Source organism: Aphidius gifuensis, mitochondrion, assembly GCF_014905175.1.
Source record: "Aphidius gifuensis mitochondrion, complete genome".
NCBI lineage: Eukaryota > Metazoa > Arthropoda > Insecta > Hymenoptera > Braconidae > Aphidius > Aphidius gifuensis.
In genome coordinates, this window is record NC_054223.1 from 1 (window position 1) to 20,134 (window position 20,134).

Genomic DNA, 20,134 nt, shown 5'->3' on the forward strand with positions numbered 1-20,134 from the left:
ATATATATAATAGAATTAAACTATTTCTAAAAATTTCAAAAATTTTTATGCTTATTACATTAAAATATAATTTTTATATTAATTTTTAATATAAAATATAATTGATTATTTATTTTTATATTATTTATTTCACCTTTATTAGTTATTTCAATAAATTCTTGATTTTCTATTTGAATTAATATAGAATTAAATTTAATAATATTTATTGTTTATTTAATATTAAATAATATTTATATTTATGATTTATGTATAAAATATTTTTTAGTAAATTCATTTAGGTCAATATTATTTATTTTTATAATAAATTTTTTATTATTTTATTATAATAATATATTTTTTTTAATGATTATTAATATTAGTATAATATTAAAATTAGGAATAATACCTTTTCATTTTTGATTTATTGATTTAATAATAAATTTAAATTGAATTAGTAATTTAGTTATTTCAACTTGACAAAAAATTATTCCTTTTTTTATTTTAATATTTATTTATTTACAAAATTTAGTTTTAATATTTATTTTAATTAGAAGAATTTTTAGTATAATTTTTTCTATAAATCAAATTTATTTAAAAAAGATTTATGCTTATTCTTCTATTAATCATATATGTTGATTATTAATATCATTAATTTTTAGAGAATTAATTTGAATAATATATTTTTTTATTTATATAATAATTAATTTATTATTAATATTTATATTAAAAATTTTTAATATTAATTATTTAATAGATTTATTTTATAAATTTAGTAATAAATATATAAAAATTTTTTTTATATTTTTAATGTTTTCTTTAGGGGGTTTACCTCCTTTTTTAGGATTTATTATAAAATGATACTTAATTTTTTATTTAATTAATAATTATAATTTTTTTATTTTATTAATTTTAATTTTTTTTTCTTTAATTTTTTTATTTTTTTATTTACGTATATTATATATGAATATATTTATTAATTATATAAATTTTAATTTAATAAAATTTTATACAATTAAATTAAATTTTAATACTATTTTGGTTATTAATTTTATAATTATATTTTTATCTATTTTTGTTTTATATTTTTATATTTAAAATTTTAAGTTAATTATAAACTATAAATTTTCAAAGTTTACAATATAAATTTTTTATAAATTTTATTTAGTAAAAAAGATATTTTAATCTTTTAAATAAATTTACAATTTATTACTTAAATCAGACATTTTACTTTAATAATTTTATAATTAAATTATTTTTTTAAATTTGCAATTTAATGTTTTAATAAACTAAAAATTAATGAAAAAATGATTATTTTCTACAAATCATAAAGATATTGGAATTTTATATTTTATTTTTGGTATATGATCTGGAGTATTAGGTTTATCTATAAGATTATTAATTCGAATAGAATTAAGAATCACTGGTAGATTAATTGGTAATGATCAAATTTATAATAGTATTGTTACTGCTCATGCTTTTGTAATAATTTTTTTTATAGTTATACCCATTATAATTGGTGGATTTGGTAATTGATTAATTCCTTTAATATTAGGATCTCCTGATATAGCTTTTCCACGAATAAATAATATAAGATTTTGATTATTAATCCCATCTTTAATTTTATTATTAATTAGAGGTTTAATAAATTCAGGAGTTGGTACAGGTTGAACTGTTTATCCTCCTTTATCGTTGATATTAGGTCATAGAGGTGTAGCGGTAGATTTTGCTATTTTTTCATTACATTTAGCAGGTGTTTCTTCTATTATAGGAGCTATTAATTTTATTAGTACTATTTTTAATATACGATCTTATAATATTAAAATAGATCAAATTTCATTATTAATTTGATCAGTTTTAATTACTGCTATTTTGTTATTATTATCATTACCTGTTTTAGCAGGAGCTATTACTATATTATTGACAGATCGTAATTTAAATACTACTTTTTTTGATTTTGCTGGTGGTGGAGATCCTATTTTATATCAACATTTATTTTGATTTTTTGGTCATCCAGAAGTTTATATTTTAATTTTACCTGGTTTTGGTATTATTTCTCATATTGTTTATAATGAAAGGGGTAAAAAAGAAACTTTCGGTACTTTAGGTATAATTTATGCTATAATAACTATTGGATTTTTAGGATTTATTGTTTGAGCTCATCATATATTTACTGTTGGTATGGATGTTGATACTCGAGCTTATTTTACTTCAGCAACTATAATTATTGCTATTCCTACTGGTATTAAAGTTTTTAGTTGATTAGCTACTTTAAGAGGAGTTAATTTAAAATATAATTTAAGTATTTTATGATCTATAGGTTTTATTTTTTTATTTACTTTAGGAGGATTAACTGGAATTTTGTTATCTAATTCATCTGTTGATATTATTTTGCATGATACTTATTATGTAGTAGCTCATTTTCATTATGTTTTATCTATAGGAGCAGTATTTGCTATTTTAGCAGGTATAATTTTTTGGTTCCCTTTATTTACAGGTTTAATTTTAAATGATAAATGATTAAAAATTCATTTTTTTATAATTTTTTTAGGTGTAAATTTAACTTTTTTTCCTCAACATTATTTAGGTTTAAGAGGGATACCTCGTCGTTATTCTGATTATCCTGATATATATTTAGGTTGAAATTTAATTTCTTCATTAGGTTCTATTATATCTTTAGTAAGTATAATTTTTTTTATTTTTATTTTATGAGAAAGATTATTAAGTAAACGTTTAGTAATTTATAATAAATATATAAATACTTCTATTGAATGAACTCAATTATATCCTCCAATAAATCATAGATATGATCAAATTCCTATTGTTTATTTAAAATAATTTTATTTTAATATAGCATATTTAATGTAATGAATTTAAGATTCATAGATAAAATTTTATTTTTTATTAAAAATTCTAAATTGATATATATTTAATTTTCAAGATACTAATTCTTATATTATAACTTTAATAACATATTTTCATGATTTTATTATAATAATTTTATTTATAATCATAATTTTTATTATTTATATCATATTATGATTTTTTTTAAATAAATTCATTAATCGGCAGATTATACATAATCAATTATTAGAATTAATTTGAACTTTAATTCCAATATTAATTTTAGTTTTTATAGCTATTCCTTCATTAAAAATTTTATATATAGTAGAAGAAATTATTAATCCTTTTATAACTTTAAATATTTTGGGACATCAATGATATTGAAGGTATGAATATGTTGATTTTAAAAATTTATTATTTGATTCTTTTATAATTCAAGATAATTTTATTGATTTAGGAAATTATCGGTTATTAGAAGTTGATAATCATTTAATTATTCCTTATAATATAAATATTCGATTTTTAGTTTCTTCTGTAGATGTAATTCATTCATGAGCTATTTCTTCTTTGGGTATTAAAGTAGATGCTACTCCTGGGCGAGTAAATCAAATTATAAGAAATTTAAATCGTGTAGGTATTTTTTATGGACAATGTTCTGAAATTTGTGGTTTAAATCATAGATTTATACCTATTGTCTTAGAAAGAACTAATTTATTATTTTTTTTCAATTGAGTAAAAAATTTTGAATAATTTTCATTAAGTTCTAATTATAGAAATTGAATTTTTATTTCAATGTTAATAAATTAAAATTTTATTCTTAATGAAAAAATTAGTTAATATAATATAACATTAAAATGTCATTTTAAAGTAATTAAATTTAATATTTTTTTATTCCACAAATAAGTTCTATAGATTGATTATTATTATTAATTTATTTTATTATTATTTTTTATTTATTTATAATTTTATTATATTTTTTATTTAATTTAAAAATTAAAAATTTTAATAATTTAAAAATTATAAATAATTTTTTTGTTATTAAATGATATTAAATTTGTTTTCAATTTTTGATCCTTCAACAAAAATTTTTAGATTAAATTGAATTTCTTCTTTAATTGGTTTATTTATCATTCCTCAAATATATTGATTGATAAGATCACGAATTTTATTTTTAATAATTAATTTTATATTGATTTTATGAATAGAATTTAAAATTATTTTAAAAAATAAGTTTAATATAAATAATTTATTATTTTATATTTCTTTATTTTTATTTATTATAATAAATAATTTTATAGGGTTGTTCCCTTATATTTTTACAAGATCAAGACATTTAATTTATTCTTTAGGATTATCTTTACCTATATGATTAGGATTAATAATATTTGGTTGAATTAAAAATACTAATTTTATATTTGTTCATTTAGTTCCTCAGGGTACTCCTTTTATTTTAATATTTTTTATAGTATTAATTGAATCATTAAGAAATATTATTCGTCCTTTTACATTATCAATTCGATTAACTGCTAATATAATTGCTGGCCATTTATTATTAACTTTGTTAAGAAGATTTATTCCTAATTTTTTTTTATTTTATTTAATTGTATTAATTTTACAATTAATATTATTAATTTTAGAGATTTCAGTTTCTTTAATTCAATCTTATGTATTTGTAATTTTAATAATTTTATATTTAAAAGAAACAAATTATGATAAAATTTAATCATCCTTATCATTTAGTAAGTTTAAGTCCTTGACCATTAATAAATTCTTTTTGTTTAATAATTTTTATATTTAGATCATTGAAATTTATACATGATTTTAATATTTTATTATTTTTAATGTCTTTAATTTTAATGATTATAATTACTTATCAATGATGACGAGATGTAATTCGTGAAGGAACTTTTCAAGGAGTCCATACTTTATATGTTACAAAAATATTACGTTTAGGTATAATTTTATTTATTTTATCTGAATTAATATTTTTTTTATCTTTTTTTTGGTGTTATTTTCATATAAATTTATCCCCTAGAGTAGAAATTGGTAGAGTTTGACCTCCTAATTCAATTTTAGTATTTAATCCTTTTAATATTCCTTTATTAAATACTATTATTTTATTAAGATCTGGAGTCTCTATTACTTTATGTCATCATAGAATTATAAATAAAAAATTATTTATATCTAATTTAAGTATTTTAATTACATTAATTTTGGGTATAATTTTTACATTTTTTCAGTATTTAGAATATCAAGAATCTTATTTTAGAATATCTGATTCAGTTTATGGTTCAATTTTTTTTATAGCTACAGGATTTCATGGTATTCATGTTATTGTTGGTACCTTATTTATTTTAGTATCTTATTGACGTTTATTATTTAATCATTATTCTATATTTCATCATTTAGGTTTTGAAGCTTCATCTTGATATTGACATTTTGTAGATGTTGTTTGATTATTTTTATATATTTTTATTTATTGATTATCTTTTTATTTATATAGTATAAAAAGTATTTTTAATTTCCAATTAAAAGGTTTATTAATTAATATAAATAATTTTTATAAGATTAATATTTATTATAATAATTTTATTTATTTCAATAATTTTAATTTTTATTAATTATTTATTATCAAAAAAAGAAAATCAAGATCGTGAAAAAATTTCTTCATTTGAGTGTGGATTTGATGTTTTAAGGTCTTCACGTTTACCTTTTTCTATTCATTTTTTTATAATTGCTATCTTATTTTTAGTATTTGATGTAGAAGTTGTTTTTTTAATTCCTTTAATTAATTCTTTTATTTATTTAAATTTATTTGAATGAATTTATATGAGATTAATTATTTTATTAATTTTATATTGAGGTTTAGAATTTGAAAAATTTGAAGGATCTTTAAAATGAGTTCTTTAGAATAATAGTTTAATAAAAATTTTTAATTTGCATTTAAAAGATATTTTGTAAAATTTATTTTAAATTAAGAAGCATTAATTATGCATTCAATTTCGGCTTGTAATAAGATTTAAATTTAATCCTTAATTAATTAATTGAAACCAAATAGAGGTAAATTATTGTTAATAATTAAAATGAATTTTTATTCCAATTAATAAAATAATTTTTGAAAATATAAAAATTTCTAATTTTTTAAATTTATGGTTAAAATCCATTTTTATTTTATTTTATATAGTTTATCTAAAACTTTATATTTTCAATATAAAAAAAATATTTATTATTTATTTACTTAAAGATTTTAAAAATCATTTTAATATTTTCAATATTAAGCTTTATGTTTAAGCTATTTAAATATTAATAATATTTTATAATTAATATTAAATATGATAAAAATATTATTATTAATATTATATTTAATTTAAAAATATTTTTAAATTTGTATATAATTATAATTTTATTAATGATTTTTTTTGATGAGACTTGTTCTAATCATCCTATATCATTGAAATAATTAAATTTATTAGATATAAAAATTAATTTTATTTTAATTTTTTTATCTATTAAAGGTAATAATCATATTATATTTATAAATTTAAAAATAATAATATTTTTATAAAAAATTTTGTTTATTTTAATATTATTTAAAATTAATATTAATAATATTGTAAATATTAAAATGAAAAAAATAATTAATTTTATTATTTTTGTTAAAAAAATTTTATTTAATGATGAAAATAAAATTCAATTAATAATTGAGCCGTAAAATATTGATATAATTAATAAAATTAATAAAGAATAATTTATTATGTTATTTGATAAATAAAATCTTATATTATTTATTTTAGGAGATTTTAAAGAAATATAAAAAATTAAACGAAAAGAATAAGAAACAGTAGTACTTATTGATAAATATATTATTGTATATATTAAATAATTATTACTTATTATATTAAATATTTCAATGATTATATCTTTTGAATAAAATCCTGATAAAAAAGGTAGTCCACATAAAGTTAAAGTTGCAATATTAAATGTAGAATAAATAAATGGAATTTTAAAATTTAAAATTGAAATAAAACGAATATCTTGATTATTGAAATAATTATGAATAATAATTCCTGCACATAAAAATAATAAAGATTTAAATATTGCATGAGTAATTAAATGAAAAAAAGTTAATTTTGTTAAATTTAATGAAATAGTTATTATCATTAATCCTAATTGTCTTAATGTTGATAAAGCAATAATTTTTTTTAAATCATATTCAAAATTAGCTGTTAATCCTGCTATAAATATTGTTAATATAGATAAAATAAATAAAAAAAATATAAAATTTTTATTTATTAAATGATTAAATCGAATTATTAAATATACTCCTGCTGTCACTAAAGTTGAGGAATGAACTAAAGCAGAAATAGGTGTTGGAGCTGTTATAGCTATAGGTAATCAAGGAGAAAATGGAATTTGAGCTCTTTTTGTAATTGCAGCAATTAAAATTAAGTATAAAATTATTAGATTTAAATTATTTAATATTATAAAATTTAAAGATCCTAAATATATTATTAATCTAATAGATAAAATAATTATAATATCTCCTACTCGATTTATTAAAATAGTAATTATTCTTGAATTAAAACTTTTTTTATTTTTATAATAAGCAACTAAACAATATGAAGATAAACCTAATCCATCCCATCCTAATAAAATACTAAATATATTTATTCTAATAATTATAAAAATTATTGATAAAACAAAAATAATAATTAATCATATAAAACGTTTTAAAGATTTATCTATTTTTATATATTCAGTTCTGTATAAAATTACTATTGAAGAAATTATTAATACAGTCCTTATAAATAAAAATGATATTCAATCTAAATATAAAATGTATTCAATTTTTATTGAATTAATTATTATTAAATTTCATAAAAAAATTATTTTTGTTTTAAAAATTAAAAATTTTAAAAATATAATTAAAAAATAAATTCTTAATATTAATAAATAAAAAGATATTAAAAAATATATAATTTAAAATATATTATTATAACTTTGATTCCACAAATCAATATTTTTGTTAAACTATTTAAATTTAAATTAAAAAAATTATTTGAATAAAAATAATATTTAAAGGCACTCAATGTAACATTAAAATTAATATTTCTTGAATTGAAATTATTTTAAAATTAAAAATATTTTTAAATAATTTTCCGTATTGAGAAAAAGCAAATAAATAAATTGAATAAGAAGTTCCAATTAATATTACTATAAATAATATAGGAATAATTAAATTATTTCATAAAATTAATCTATTAAATAATATTATTTCTCTAAATAAATTTAAAGAAGGAGGAGCTGAAAAATTAGAAGTACATAATAAAAATCATCATAATGAAATTCTTGGTATAATTATTATTATACCTTTATTAATTATTAATCTTCGAGAATGAATTCGATCATAATTTATATTAACTAAACAAAATATTCCTGATGAACATAATCCATGAGCAATTATTATTATAATTCTTCTAAAAAATCTTCATTGAGTTATTCTTATTATTCTTGCTATTAAAATTCTTATATGAACTACTGAAGAATAAGCTACAATAATTTTTATATCACTTTGGGATAAACAAATTAATCTTCTATAAATTCTTCCAATTATTCTAATAATTATTAAAAAAATATTAAATTTAATAAATAATTTAGGAAAAATTAATATTAAACGAAAAATCCCATATCTTCCTATTTTTAGTATAATTCCTGCTAAAATTATTGATCCTCTAATTGGAGCTTCTACATGTGCTTTTGGTAATCATAAATGTATAAAATATATTGGTATTTTGATTAAAAAAGCTGTAATTAAAATTATATAATAAAATAAATTTATTATATTATTTAAATTTGTTATATTTAATATATTTAATATTAATGTATTTATTTTAATATATATTATTATAATTATTATTAAAAGTGGTAATGATCCAAATAAAGTGTAAAAAATTATATATATTGAAGCTTGAATACGATTAATTTGTATACCTCATCCTATAATTAATAATATTATAGGAATTAATCTTAATTCAAAAAAAATAAAAAATAATATTAAATTTATAGAAAAAAATGTAATTATTAAAATTATTAACAAAGAAAATATAATTAATAAAAAAATTTTTTTATAATATTTATTTAGTTCTTTATTTCTTGCTATTAAACAAATTCTTAAAATTCAAATACTTAATATTATTAATCTTAAAGAAATTGAATCTATTCCTAATGAATAAAAAATATTATAATAATTATTTACTTTATTAATTAATAAAATTAATATAATATTTAGTATAAATATATAATTTTTAAAAATTATTTTATAAAATGAAGATTTAATTAAAGATATTATAATTATTAAAGATAAAGATATAAAAATTATTTTTAACATTTTAATAATTTTATGTTATTGTTATAATCATTTCCTCTTAATCGTACTAAATTAATTAATAAAGATAATCCTAATACTCTTTCACATACAGAAATTCCTAAAAAAATTGTAATTATAAATAGATTAATTTCATTAATTATTATTATATAATATAAATTATAAATTATATTTACTATTATAAATTCTAAGGAAATTAAAGTTAAAAGAATGTGTTTATAATAATAAGAATATATAAAACATGATCTAATAAAAAAAAAAATTTTTAAATTTAATATAATTAGTTATATAGTTTATTTAAAATATTAATTTTGTAAATTAAAGATAATTATTTTTTATAACTTCAAAAAAATAAATAATATATTTTTAACTTCCAATGTTAATGTTTTTAATAAACTATTTTTTGTATTTTTAGATTATATATATTATTTATTTATTTTAATTTATTTATGTTTATTATTATTTTAATTCCTTCAAATTTAATTTCTTTCCATCCTTTAATTTTTAGATTAATATTAACTTTTTATATTATTTTAATAAGATTAGTAATAAATTTAATTAATAGAAATTATTGGTACTCATATATTTTATTTTTAATTATAATTGGAGGTTTAATAATTTTATTTATATACTTTACTAGTATTGCTAGTAATAATTTAATAAATTTTAATTTAAATTTTATTAAATATTTTTTTTTAAAATTTATTTTATTAATAATTTTTTTTTTTATAATTACATTATTAAGATTAAAAAATATTTATGAGATTAATTTTTTAGAAATTTTTAGAATTATAAATAAAAACTTTAACTTAATAGATTTAACAGCAAAAAATTTGTATATGGATTTTTCAATAGATTTAAATATATTTATAATTATTTATTTATTTATAACTATAATTAGATGTGTTTTATTATGTATAAAAATTATATTACCTTTTCGTCAACTAAATTGTTATGACAAATTTTATCATAAAAAAAAATATTTTATTAGCAATATTAGATAAATCCTTATTTAAATTACCAACTCCAGTTAATGTATCTATTTGATGAAATTTTGGAAGGTTATTAGGTTTATTTTTGATAGTACAATTAATTTCAGGATTATTTTTATCAATACATTATGTTTCTAATATTAATTATTCATTTTTTAGAATTATTCATATTATTCAAGATGTTAATTATGGGTGATTAATACGATTAATTCATATAAATGGAGCTTCATTTTTTTTTTTTTGTGTATATTTTCATATTGGTCGTGGATTATATTATGGTTCTTTTAAATTAATTTATACTTGATTTATTGGTATTATAATTTTTTTATTAATAATAGGAACTGCTTTTATAGGATATGTTTTACCTTGAGGACAAATATCCTTTTGAGGAGCTACTGTAATTACTAATTTATTATCTGCTATTCCATATATTGGTCAAATAATAGTTGAATGATTATGAGGAGGATTTTCAGTTGATAATTCAACTTTAAATCGATTTTATACTTTTCATTTTTTAATACCTTTTATTTTAATTATATTAGTTTTAATTCATTTAATATTTTTACATGAAACTGGGTCTAATAATCCATTAGGAATAAATAGAAATTTATATAAAATCTCTTTTCATAATTATTATACTTTAAAAGATTTATTAGGTTTTATAATCTTAATTATTTTATTAATAATTATTATTATAGAATTTCCTTATATTTTAGGGGATCCAGAAAATTTTGTTATAGCAAATTCTATAATTACTCCTGTTCATATTCAACCTGAATGATATTTTTTATTTGCTTATACTATTTTACGTTCAATTCCTGATAAGTTAAGAGGTGTAATAGCTTTATTAATATCTATTTTAATTTTATATTTAATACCTATTTTAAATATAAAAAATAAATTTCAAAGATATTTTTTTTACCCTTTAAATCAAATATATTTTTGATTATATATTTGTATTTTTTTAATATTAACTTGATTAGGATCTCAACCAGTTGACTATCCTTATGTTGAATTAAGACAAATTTTAACTATTATATATTTTTTATATTATTTTTTAAGAAGATTAATCATTAATATATGAGATTTAAATATAAAATTTTAGATAATGAGTTTGAATAAACATATATTTTGAAAATATAATATAGAACTTAAAATTCTATTATCTTATTTATAATTTATTAAAAAAAATATTTCTAATGGGTATTTAAGTATAATTAAATATACTATAAATATTACTAAAATTAAAGGTAATTTATAATATCAACAAAAATATATTAAATTATCATATCGTGTTCGTGGTAATGTAATTCGAATTCAAACAATTAAAAAAATTAATATAATAGTAATTAAATATATTAAAATATTTATAAAATTATTATTAAAAAATATTATAACAAAAATAAATATTATAAAAATAATTCTAGTATATTCTGCTAAAAAGATAAGAATAAATTTACTATTTCTATATTCAATATTAAATCCAGAAACTAACTCTGATTCTCCTTCTGATAAATCAAAAGGAGTTCGATTAATTTCTGCTAGTATACTAATAAATATTATAATTATTAAAGGTATAAATAAAATAAAAATATATAAATATTTTTGATAATTGTATAAATAATTTAAATTAATATTATTAATTATTATTAAAATTAATAATAAAGAAATTGATAAAGTTACTTCATAAGAAATTGATTGTGCAATTGACCGTAAAGACCCAATTATAGAAAATGAATTATTAGAAGATCATCCAGATATTATTAATCCATAAACTCCTATTCTTAATAATCTTAAAAAAAATATTAAATTAAATTTTATATTAATTGAATTTGTTATAAAAGGATAAATAATTCATAATCTTAAAATTAAAATAAATATTAATATAGGAGCAAATAAATAAAAATAAAAATTTGATTTTATTGGATAAAAAAATTCTTTTGATAATAGTTTTAAAGCATCTCTAAAAGGTTGTATTAATCCTATAAATCTTACTTTATTTGGTCCTTTTCGATAATGAAAATATGCTAAAATTTTTCGTTCAAATAAAGTTAAAAATGCAACTCTAATTAAAATGTTAATTAATACTAAAAAAAATATAATTATAATATTTAATATATAAATTATAATTTGTATAATGTATTATTTGTAATTAAATATTACTTTTATAAATTCTAATTTTATTGCATAATCTGCCAAAATAATTTATATTTTATATTTATAAATATAAAAATTATTTTTATCATAAATTCCTTTCGTACAATTATGTTAAGTTTATTTAAAGATAGAATCCGATCTGGTTTACACCGATCTTAACTCAAATCATGTAAGATTTTAAAAGTCGAACAGACTTAAAATATTAAATTTTTGCTTTTAATTTAATCTTAATTCAACATCGAGGTCGCAATCTTTTTTATAAATGTGAACTTTCAAAAAAAATTACGCTGTTATCCCTAAGGTAATTTATTTTAAAATACTAAAAATTAGGATTATATAATCATTAATTAATGTTATAATTATTTAAAAGTTTATTAAATTATAAAATTACCCCAATTAAATATTAAATATAATTTATATTTAAAATATTATAAATTTAATTATATTTAATATAAAATTCTAAAGGGTCTTCTCGTCTTTTAATTATATTTAAGAATTTTAACTTAAAATTTAATTTAAATTTTTGTTTTATTTATAAAGTTTATATTTCATTTAATCTTTCATTCTAGTTTTCAATTAAAAAACTAATTATTATGCTACCTTTGTACAGTTATTGATACTGCAGCCATTTAATTTTCATTGGGCAGATTAGACTTAAAATTATTATCAATAAGACATGTTTTTGTTAAACAGGTGAATATAATTATTTGCTTAATTCATTAATAAAATTTTTATTATAAATTTATATTTAAAAAAATTATTATTTACTTATATAATCATTAATTTTATTAATTATATATTAATTAACAAAATTTAATAAATTTTTAAATTATTATAAATATTAGATATTTTTAATTAAATTATTATATATTTATTAACATTAATTATTATTATATTTATGTTATTAAGTTAATAATTATATAATTGTAATTAAAAATTAAGAGTTTATCCCCTAAATTTTTATTATAAGTAAAAATATTAATAAAATATTTTAAAATATTTTTAATTTATAATTTAATTAAATTAATTTATTAAATAACTAGATATCAAAAAAATCGTTTAATATATTGTTTCTAAGTATAAATTAAAAATATTATTTTTATAATAAAAATTTTTATACTTAATTTTTTTTTTTTCGAGATTTAATGATTTAATTAAATTTTAATTATCCCTGATACAAAAGGTAAAAATATTTAATTTAATTTTAAATTATTTGATTGTAATATTTTTATTTTAAATAATATTATTTTATTTTATTTTAATAACTTTTTTAAATTTTAATAATTTTTTTTAATTTAATTTATTATTATTAGATATTTTAAATTAAATAAAAATTTATAAATTAATATATCTTAATAATGTAAATATTAAATTTTATATAAACTAAAATTTTAATCTAATATTACTTTCCAGTAATATTACTTTGTTACGACTTGCCTCAAATTTATGAGAATGACGGGCGATATGTACATATTTTAAAATTTAAATCAATTTATAATATAAATATAAATTTACTTTTAAATTCTTTTTATTTATTAATTAATTTAATAAATTTATTTTATTAATATAGTAATTCATTATATTCTTGAATATAAATTATACTTTGACTTGAATTATTTTTTAAAAAAAATTTTAATTTTAATTTTAAAATTATTTTAAATACAGAAGTATATAAATATATAAATTTAAGTTTTTTTTATCGTGTATTATCAATTAATTAATAAATTCCTCTAAATAAGTTAAAATACCGTCAAATTTTTTAAGTTTAGTGATATAATCATTTAATATTTAAATTTGTTAAGTTTGATTTAATAATAGGGTATCTAATCCTAGTTTTTTAAAATTTTATAAATTTCATTTTTTATAAAATTAAAAATTTTTTAAATTTATATTTTATCAAAATATTAATTTTATTTTTAATTTTTAACAATTTATTAAAATTGTTTATTATATTAATTTATTTAAAATTGTATAACCGCAATTGCTGGCACAATTTTTATTTAAAATATAATTTTTTTTATTTAATAGTTTCCTATATTTATAATTATATATATTAAGTAAAATTTATTTAAATCAAAATGTTTATATATAAGTAAAAATATAAATTAATAATAAAACTAAAATTTAATTTAATTAATAATTTTATACTTATTAAATTGGCCATTAATTATTTAAATAAAGGTTAAAAATAACATATTTTATTCTATCAAAATAATCCTTTAGTTCAGGCACTTTATTAATTTAAAGGTTATAATTTAATGATTGAACAAATTATTATAGTATTATCAACATAATTCTTAGTTTAGGATACTTTATTATTTTAAAAAATTTTAATTTATAATTATTTATTTTATTTTATTTAATATAATATTTTACTTTATTTATTTTTTAATTATTAAATTTTATTATTAAATAAACTAATTTTATTTTATATTATTTTTTAAATTGTTGAAATTTATTTATAAAATATATTTTAATAAAAATATCAAAATTTTACAATAAAATATTTTTTATTTGAATTAATTAATTTACTAATAAATTGACCAAAATTTATAGTAAATATTTATATTTTGTATTTAATTATCAAAAGTTTACAATAAAATATTTTTTATTTGAATTAATTAATTTACTAATAAATTGACCAAAATTTATAGTAAATATTTATATTTTGTATTTAATTATCAAAAGTTTACAATAAAATATTTTTATTTTAATTAATTAATTTACTAATAAATTGACCAAAATTTATAGTAAATATTTATATTTTGTATTTAATTATCAAAAGTTTACAATAAAATATTTTTATTTGAATTAATTAATTTATTAATAAATTGACCAAAATTTATAGTAAATATTTATATTCTGTATTTAATTATCAAAAGTTTACAATAAAATATTTTTTATTTGAATTAATTAATTTACTAATAAATTGACCAAAATTTATAGTAAATATTTATATCCTGTATTTAATTATCAAAAGTTTACAATAAAATATTTTTTAATTGAATTAATTAATTTATTAATAAATTGACCAAAATTTATAGTAAATATTTATATTCTGTATTTAATTATCAAAAGTTTACAATAAAATATTTTTAATTTGAATTAATTAATTTACTAATAAATTGACCAAAATTTATAGTAAATATTTATATTTTGTATTTAATTATCAAAAATTTACAATAAAATATTTTTTATTTGAATTAATTAATTTACTAATAAATTGACCAAAATTTATTAGTAAATATTTATATTCTGTATTTAATTATCAAAAGTTTACAATAAAATATTTTTTTAATTTGAATTAATTAATTTATTAATAAATTGACCAAAATTTATAGTAAATATTTATATTCTGTATTTAATTATCAAAATTTTACAATAAAATATTTTTTATTGAATTAATTAATTTACTAATAAATTGACTAAAATTTATAGTAAATATTTATATTTTGTATTTAATTATCAAAAGTTTACAATAAAATATTTTTTATTTGAATTAATTAATTTATTAATAAATTGACCAAAATTTATAGTAAATATTTATATTCTGTATTTAATTATCAAAATTTTACAATAAAATATTTTTTATTGAATTAATTAATTTACTAATAAATTGACTAAAATTTATAGTAAATATTTATATTTTGTATTTAATTATCAAAAGTTTACAATAAAATATTTTTTATTTGAATTAATTAATTTACTAATAAATTGACCAAAATTTATAGTAAATATTTATATCCTGTATTTAATTATCAAAATTTTACAATAAAATATTTTTTAATTGAATTAATTAATTTACTAATAAATTGACCAAAATTTATAGTAAATATTTATATTCTGTATTTAATTATCAAAAGTTTACAATAAAATATTTTTAATTTGAATTAATTAATTTATTAATAAATTGACCAAAATTTATAGTAAATATTTATATTCTGTATTTAATTATCAAAAATTTACAATAAAATATTTTTTATTTGAATTAATTAATTTACTAATAAATTGACCAAAATTTATAGTAAATATTTATATTCTGTATTTAATTATCAAAAGTTTACAATAAAATATTTTTTTAATTTGAATTAATTAATTTATTAATAAATTGACCAAAATTTATAGTAAATATTTATATTCTGTATTTAATTATCAAAAATTTACAATAAAATATTTTTTATTTGAATTAATTAATTTACTAATAAATTGACCAAAATTTATAGTAAATATTTATATTCTGTATTTAATTATCAAAAGTTTACAATAAAATATTTTTTAATTTGAATTAATTAATTTATTAATAAATTGATCAAAATTTATAGTAAATATTTATATTCTGTATTTAATTATCAAAATTTTACAATAAAATATTTTTTATTTGAATTAATTAATTTACTAATAAATTGACCAAAATTTATAGTAAATATTTATATTCTGTATTTAATTATCAAAATTTTACAATAAAATATTTTTTAATTGAATTAATTAATTTACTAATAAATTGACCAAAATTTATAGTAAATATTTATATTTTGTATTTAATTATCAAAAGTTTACAATAAAATATTTTTTATTTGAATTAATTAATTTACTAATAAATTGACCAAAATTTATAGTAAATATTTATATTCTGTATTTAATTATCAAAATTTTACAATAAAATATTTTTTATTTGAATTAATTAATTTACTAATAAATTGACCAAAATTTATAGTAAATATTTATATTTTGTATTTAATTATCAAAAATTTACAATAAAATATTTTTTATTGAATTAATTAATTTACTAATAAATTGACCAAAATTTATAGTAAATATTTATATTCTGTATTTAATTATCAAAAGTTTACAATAAAATATTTTTTTAATTTGAATTAATTAATTTATTAATAAATTGACCAAAATTTATAGTAAATATTTATATTCTGTATTTAATTATCAAAATTTTACAATAAAATATTTTTTATTGAATTAATTAATTTATTAATAAATTGACCAAAATTTATAGTAAATATTTATATTCTGTATTTAATTATCAAAATTTTACAATAAAATATTTTTTATTGAATTAATTAATTTACTAATAAATTGACTAAAATTTATAGTAAATATTTATATTTTGTATTTAATTATCAAAAGTTTACAATAAAATATTTTTTATTTGAATTAATTAATTTACTAATAAATTGACCAAAATTTATAGTAAATATTTATATTTTGTATTTAATTATCAAAAATTTACAATAAAATATTTTTTATTTGAATTAATTAATTTACTAATAAATTGACCAAAATTTATAGTAAATATTTATATTCTGTATTTAATTATCAAAAGTTTACAATAAAATATTTTTAATTTGAATTAATTAATTTACTAATAAATTGACCAAAATTTATAGTAAATATTTATATTTTGTATTTAATTATCAAAAATTTACAATAAAATATTTTTTATTTGAATTAATTAATTTACTAATAAATTGACCAAAATTTATAGTAAATATTTATATTCTGTATTTAATTATTAAAAGTTTACAATAAAATATTTTTTATTTGAATTAATTAATTTACTAATAAATTGACCAAAATTTATAGTAAATATTTATATTTTGTATTTAATTATCAAAAGTTTACAATAAAATATTTTTTATTTGAATTAATTAATTTACTAATAAATTGACCAAAATTTATAGTAAATATTTATATTTTGTATTTAATTATCAAAAGTTTACAATAAAATATTTTTATTTTAATTAATTAATTTACTAATAAATTGACCAAAATTTATAGTAAATATTTATATTCTGTATTTAATTATTAAAAGTTTACAATAAAATATTTTTTATTTGAATTAATTAATTTACTAATAAATTGACCAAAATTTATAGTAAATATTTATATTTTGTATTTAATTATCAAAAGTTTACAATAAAATATTTTTATTTTAATTAATTAATTTACTAATAAATTGACCAAAATTTATAGTAAATATTTATATTCTGTATTTATTAATTTATTAATTAATTATCAAAAAATTTTTTTAATTTTATTATTTATAAAGAAGAATTAATCTATATTAAGAGTATGAATCAAAAAGCTTTTTTAGCTTATCTTTATTTTTAATAAAAAATATTTTTAATATTATTTATTATTAATATAATTTATATTTATTTAAATAAAAATTAGTACTAATTTTATCATTTATTTTTGATAATTTATGTGTAAATAATTAAATATTTTAATTATAGATATAATTAAATTTTTAAAAATTATATTTATAAAATTATAAATCGACCAAAATGACCAAAAAATCGACCAAAATGACCAAAAAATCGACCAAAATCAATGTTTTTTATGAAAATTTTTAATTATATAATAAGTATTATATATATATAAATATATATATATTAATAAAATTTATTATTATATATTATATTTATTTATATATAATATATTTATTATTAGTAGATTAAATATATAATTTGAAAAAAATAAATTATTAATAAATAAATTTTATTAATTTATACATATTTATTAATATATAAGATTTATATTATAATTTAATTATGTATTAAAAATTACATATTTGACTTTTTTAAAATAAAAAAAAATAAAAAAAATATTCTTGTGTTTTATAATATTTAATGATTTATATTTTATTATATCAGTTAAATAATAATGTGTAAATAATTAAATATTTTAATTATAGATATAATTAAATTTTTAAAATTATATTTATAAAATTATAAATCGACCAAAATGACCAAAAATCGACCAAAATGACCAAAAAATCGACCAAAATCAATGTTTTTTATGAAAATTTTTAATTATATAATAAGTATTATATATATATAAATATATATATATTAATAAAATTTATTATTATATATTATATTTATTTATATATAATATATTTATTATTAGTAGATTAAATATATAATTTGAAAAAAATAAATTATTAATAAATAAATTTTATTAATTTATACATATTTATTAATATATAAGATTTATATTATAATTTAATTATGTATTAAAAATTACATATTTGACTTTTTTAAAATAAAAAAAAAATAAAAAAAATATTCTTGTGTTTTATAATATTTAATGATTTATATTTTATTATATCAGTTAAATAATAATGTGTAAATAATTAAATATTTTAATTATAGATATAATTAAATTTTTAAAAATTATATTTATAAAATTATAAATCGACCAAAATGACCAAAAAATCGACCAAAATGACCAAAAAATCGACCAAAATCAATGTTTTTTATGAAAATTTTTAATTATATAATAAGTATTATATATATATATAAATATATATATTAATAAAATTTATTATTATATATTATATTTATTTATATATAATATATTTATTATTAGTAGATTAAATATATAATTTGAAAAAAATAAATTATTAATAAATAAATTTTATTAATTTATACATATTTATTAATATATAAGATTTATATTATAATTTAATTATGTATTAAAAATTACATATTTGACTTTTTTAAAATAAAAAAAAATAAAAAAAATATTCTTGTGTTTTATAATATTTAATGATTTATATTTTATTATATCAGTTAAATAATAATGTGTAAATAATTAAATATTTTAATTATAGATATAATTAAATTTTTAAAAATTATATTTATAAAATTATAAATCGACCAAAATGACCAAAAAATCGACCAAAATGACCAAAAAATCGACCAAAATCAATGTTTTTTATGAAAATTTTTAATTATATAATAAGTATTATATATATATAAAT

At 13.4% G+C, this 20,134-nt stretch overlaps 13 protein-coding genes and 24 non-coding genes across 37 annotated transcripts, besides 2 other annotated features; 21 read left to right on the forward strand and 16 right to left on the reverse strand. All coding sequences in view use genetic code 5, as the record gives it.

Moving 5' to 3' along the window:
• trnQ lies at positions 1-69 on the reverse strand. The gene has a single exon. It is a non-coding gene; the product is annotated as a tRNA-Gln (tRNA).
• On the forward strand, positions 67-1,074 carry ND2. The gene has a single exon. A coding sequence (YP_010042631.1; NADH dehydrogenase subunit 2) covers positions 67-1,074, from the start codon at positions 67-69 to the stop codon at positions 1,072-1,074; it is 1,008 nt and encodes a 335-aa protein.
• Positions 1,073-1,139, forward strand: trnW. Its single transcript has one exon. It is a non-coding gene; the product is annotated as a tRNA-Trp (tRNA).
• Positions 1,140-1,141: 2 nt separating this feature from the next.
• On the reverse strand, positions 1,142-1,208 carry trnY. The gene has a single exon. It is a non-coding gene; the product is annotated as a tRNA-Tyr (tRNA).
• A 3-nt stretch (positions 1,209-1,211) lies between these two features.
• Positions 1,212-1,275, reverse strand: trnC. The gene has a single exon. It is a non-coding gene; the product is annotated as a tRNA-Cys (tRNA).
• On the forward strand, positions 1,276-2,814 carry COX1. The gene has a single exon. A coding sequence (YP_010042632.1; cytochrome c oxidase subunit I) covers positions 1,276-2,814, from the start codon at positions 1,276-1,278 to the stop codon at positions 2,812-2,814; it is 1,539 nt and encodes a 512-aa protein.
• A 6-nt stretch (positions 2,815-2,820) lies between these two features.
• Positions 2,821-2,886, forward strand: trnL2. The gene has a single exon. It is a non-coding gene; the product is annotated as a tRNA-Leu (tRNA).
• On the forward strand, positions 2,887-3,570 carry COX2. The gene has a single exon. A coding sequence (YP_010042633.1; cytochrome c oxidase subunit II) covers positions 2,887-3,570, from the start codon at positions 2,887-2,889 to the stop codon at positions 3,568-3,570; it is 684 nt and encodes a 227-aa protein.
• A 4-nt stretch (positions 3,571-3,574) lies between these two features.
• trnK lies at positions 3,575-3,644 on the forward strand. The gene has a single exon. It is a non-coding gene; the product is annotated as a tRNA-Lys (tRNA).
• Positions 3,644-3,710, forward strand: trnD. Its single transcript has one exon. It is a non-coding gene; the product is annotated as a tRNA-Asp (tRNA).
• ATP8 lies at positions 3,711-3,872 on the forward strand. Its single transcript has one exon. A coding sequence (YP_010042634.1; ATP synthase F0 subunit 8) covers positions 3,711-3,872, from the start codon at positions 3,711-3,713 to the stop codon at positions 3,870-3,872; it is 162 nt and encodes a 53-aa protein.
• ATP6 lies at positions 3,866-4,543 on the forward strand. Its single transcript has one exon. A coding sequence (YP_010042635.1; ATP synthase F0 subunit 6) covers positions 3,866-4,543, from the start codon at positions 3,866-3,868 to the stop codon at positions 4,541-4,543; it is 678 nt and encodes a 225-aa protein.
• Positions 4,527-5,313, forward strand: COX3. Its single transcript has one exon. Coding sequence (YP_010042636.1; cytochrome c oxidase subunit III) is annotated over positions 4,527-5,313 (787 nt in total).
• Positions 5,314-5,376, forward strand: trnG. Its single transcript has one exon. It is a non-coding gene; the product is annotated as a tRNA-Gly (tRNA).
• Positions 5,374-5,730, forward strand: ND3. The gene has a single exon. A coding sequence (YP_010042637.1; NADH dehydrogenase subunit 3) covers positions 5,374-5,730, from the start codon at positions 5,374-5,376 to the stop codon at positions 5,728-5,730; it is 357 nt and encodes a 118-aa protein.
• On the forward strand, positions 5,729-5,792 carry trnA. Its single transcript has one exon. It is a non-coding gene; the product is annotated as a tRNA-Ala (tRNA).
• On the forward strand, positions 5,793-5,859 carry trnR. Its single transcript has one exon. It is a non-coding gene; the product is annotated as a tRNA-Arg (tRNA).
• A 1-nt stretch (position 5,860) lies between these two features.
• trnN lies at positions 5,861-5,926 on the forward strand. Its single transcript has one exon. It is a non-coding gene; the product is annotated as a tRNA-Asn (tRNA).
• Positions 5,923-5,992, forward strand: trnS1. The gene has a single exon. It is a non-coding gene; the product is annotated as a tRNA-Ser (tRNA).
• A 2-nt stretch (positions 5,993-5,994) lies between these two features.
• trnE lies at positions 5,995-6,063 on the forward strand. Its single transcript has one exon. It is a non-coding gene; the product is annotated as a tRNA-Glu (tRNA).
• Positions 6,056-6,122, reverse strand: trnF. Its single transcript has one exon. It is a non-coding gene; the product is annotated as a tRNA-Phe (tRNA).
• Position 6,123: 1 nt separating this feature from the next.
• On the reverse strand, positions 6,124-7,797 carry ND5. Its single transcript has one exon. A coding sequence (YP_010042638.1; NADH dehydrogenase subunit 5) covers positions 6,124-7,797, from the start codon at positions 7,795-7,797 to the stop codon at positions 6,124-6,126; it is 1,674 nt and encodes a 557-aa protein.
• trnH lies at positions 7,798-7,861 on the reverse strand. The gene has a single exon. It is a non-coding gene; the product is annotated as a tRNA-His (tRNA).
• Positions 7,862-9,208, reverse strand: ND4. The gene has a single exon. A coding sequence (YP_010042639.1; NADH dehydrogenase subunit 4) covers positions 7,862-9,208, from the start codon at positions 9,206-9,208 to the stop codon at positions 7,862-7,864; it is 1,347 nt and encodes a 448-aa protein.
• ND4L lies at positions 9,202-9,486 on the reverse strand. The gene has a single exon. A coding sequence (YP_010042640.1; NADH dehydrogenase subunit 4L) covers positions 9,202-9,486, from the start codon at positions 9,484-9,486 to the stop codon at positions 9,202-9,204; it is 285 nt and encodes a 94-aa protein.
• Position 9,487: 1 nt separating this feature from the next.
• trnT lies at positions 9,488-9,549 on the forward strand. Its single transcript has one exon. It is a non-coding gene; the product is annotated as a tRNA-Thr (tRNA).
• Positions 9,549-9,611, reverse strand: trnP. Its single transcript has one exon. It is a non-coding gene; the product is annotated as a tRNA-Pro (tRNA).
• Position 9,612: 1 nt separating this feature from the next.
• On the forward strand, positions 9,613-10,159 carry ND6. Its single transcript has one exon. Coding sequence (YP_010042641.1; NADH dehydrogenase subunit 6) is annotated over positions 9,613-10,159 (547 nt in total).
• On the forward strand, positions 10,160-11,302 carry CYTB. The gene has a single exon. A coding sequence (YP_010042642.1; cytochrome b) covers positions 10,160-11,302, from the start codon at positions 10,160-10,162 to the stop codon at positions 11,300-11,302; it is 1,143 nt and encodes a 380-aa protein.
• Positions 11,301-11,366, forward strand: trnS2. The gene has a single exon. It is a non-coding gene; the product is annotated as a tRNA-Ser (tRNA).
• Positions 11,365-12,336, reverse strand: ND1. Its single transcript has one exon. A coding sequence (YP_010042643.1; NADH dehydrogenase subunit 1) covers positions 11,365-12,336, from the start codon at positions 12,334-12,336 to the stop codon at positions 11,365-11,367; it is 972 nt and encodes a 323-aa protein.
• Position 12,337: 1 nt separating this feature from the next.
• On the reverse strand, positions 12,338-12,402 carry trnL1. The gene has a single exon. It is a non-coding gene; the product is annotated as a tRNA-Leu (tRNA).
• Positions 12,403-13,683, reverse strand: J6753_mgr02. Its single transcript has one exon. It is a non-coding gene; the product is annotated as a 16S ribosomal RNA (ribosomal RNA).
• On the reverse strand, positions 13,684-13,747 carry trnV. The gene has a single exon. It is a non-coding gene; the product is annotated as a tRNA-Val (tRNA).
• J6753_mgr01 lies at positions 13,748-14,527 on the reverse strand. The gene has a single exon. It is a non-coding gene; the product is annotated as a 12S ribosomal RNA (ribosomal RNA).
• trnI lies at positions 14,528-14,592 on the reverse strand. The gene has a single exon. It is a non-coding gene; the product is annotated as a tRNA-Ile (tRNA).
• Positions 14,593-18,408: a sequence feature (control region 1).
• Positions 18,409-18,471, reverse strand: trnM. The gene has a single exon. It is a non-coding gene; the product is annotated as a tRNA-Met (tRNA).
• Positions 18,472-20,134: a sequence feature (control region 2).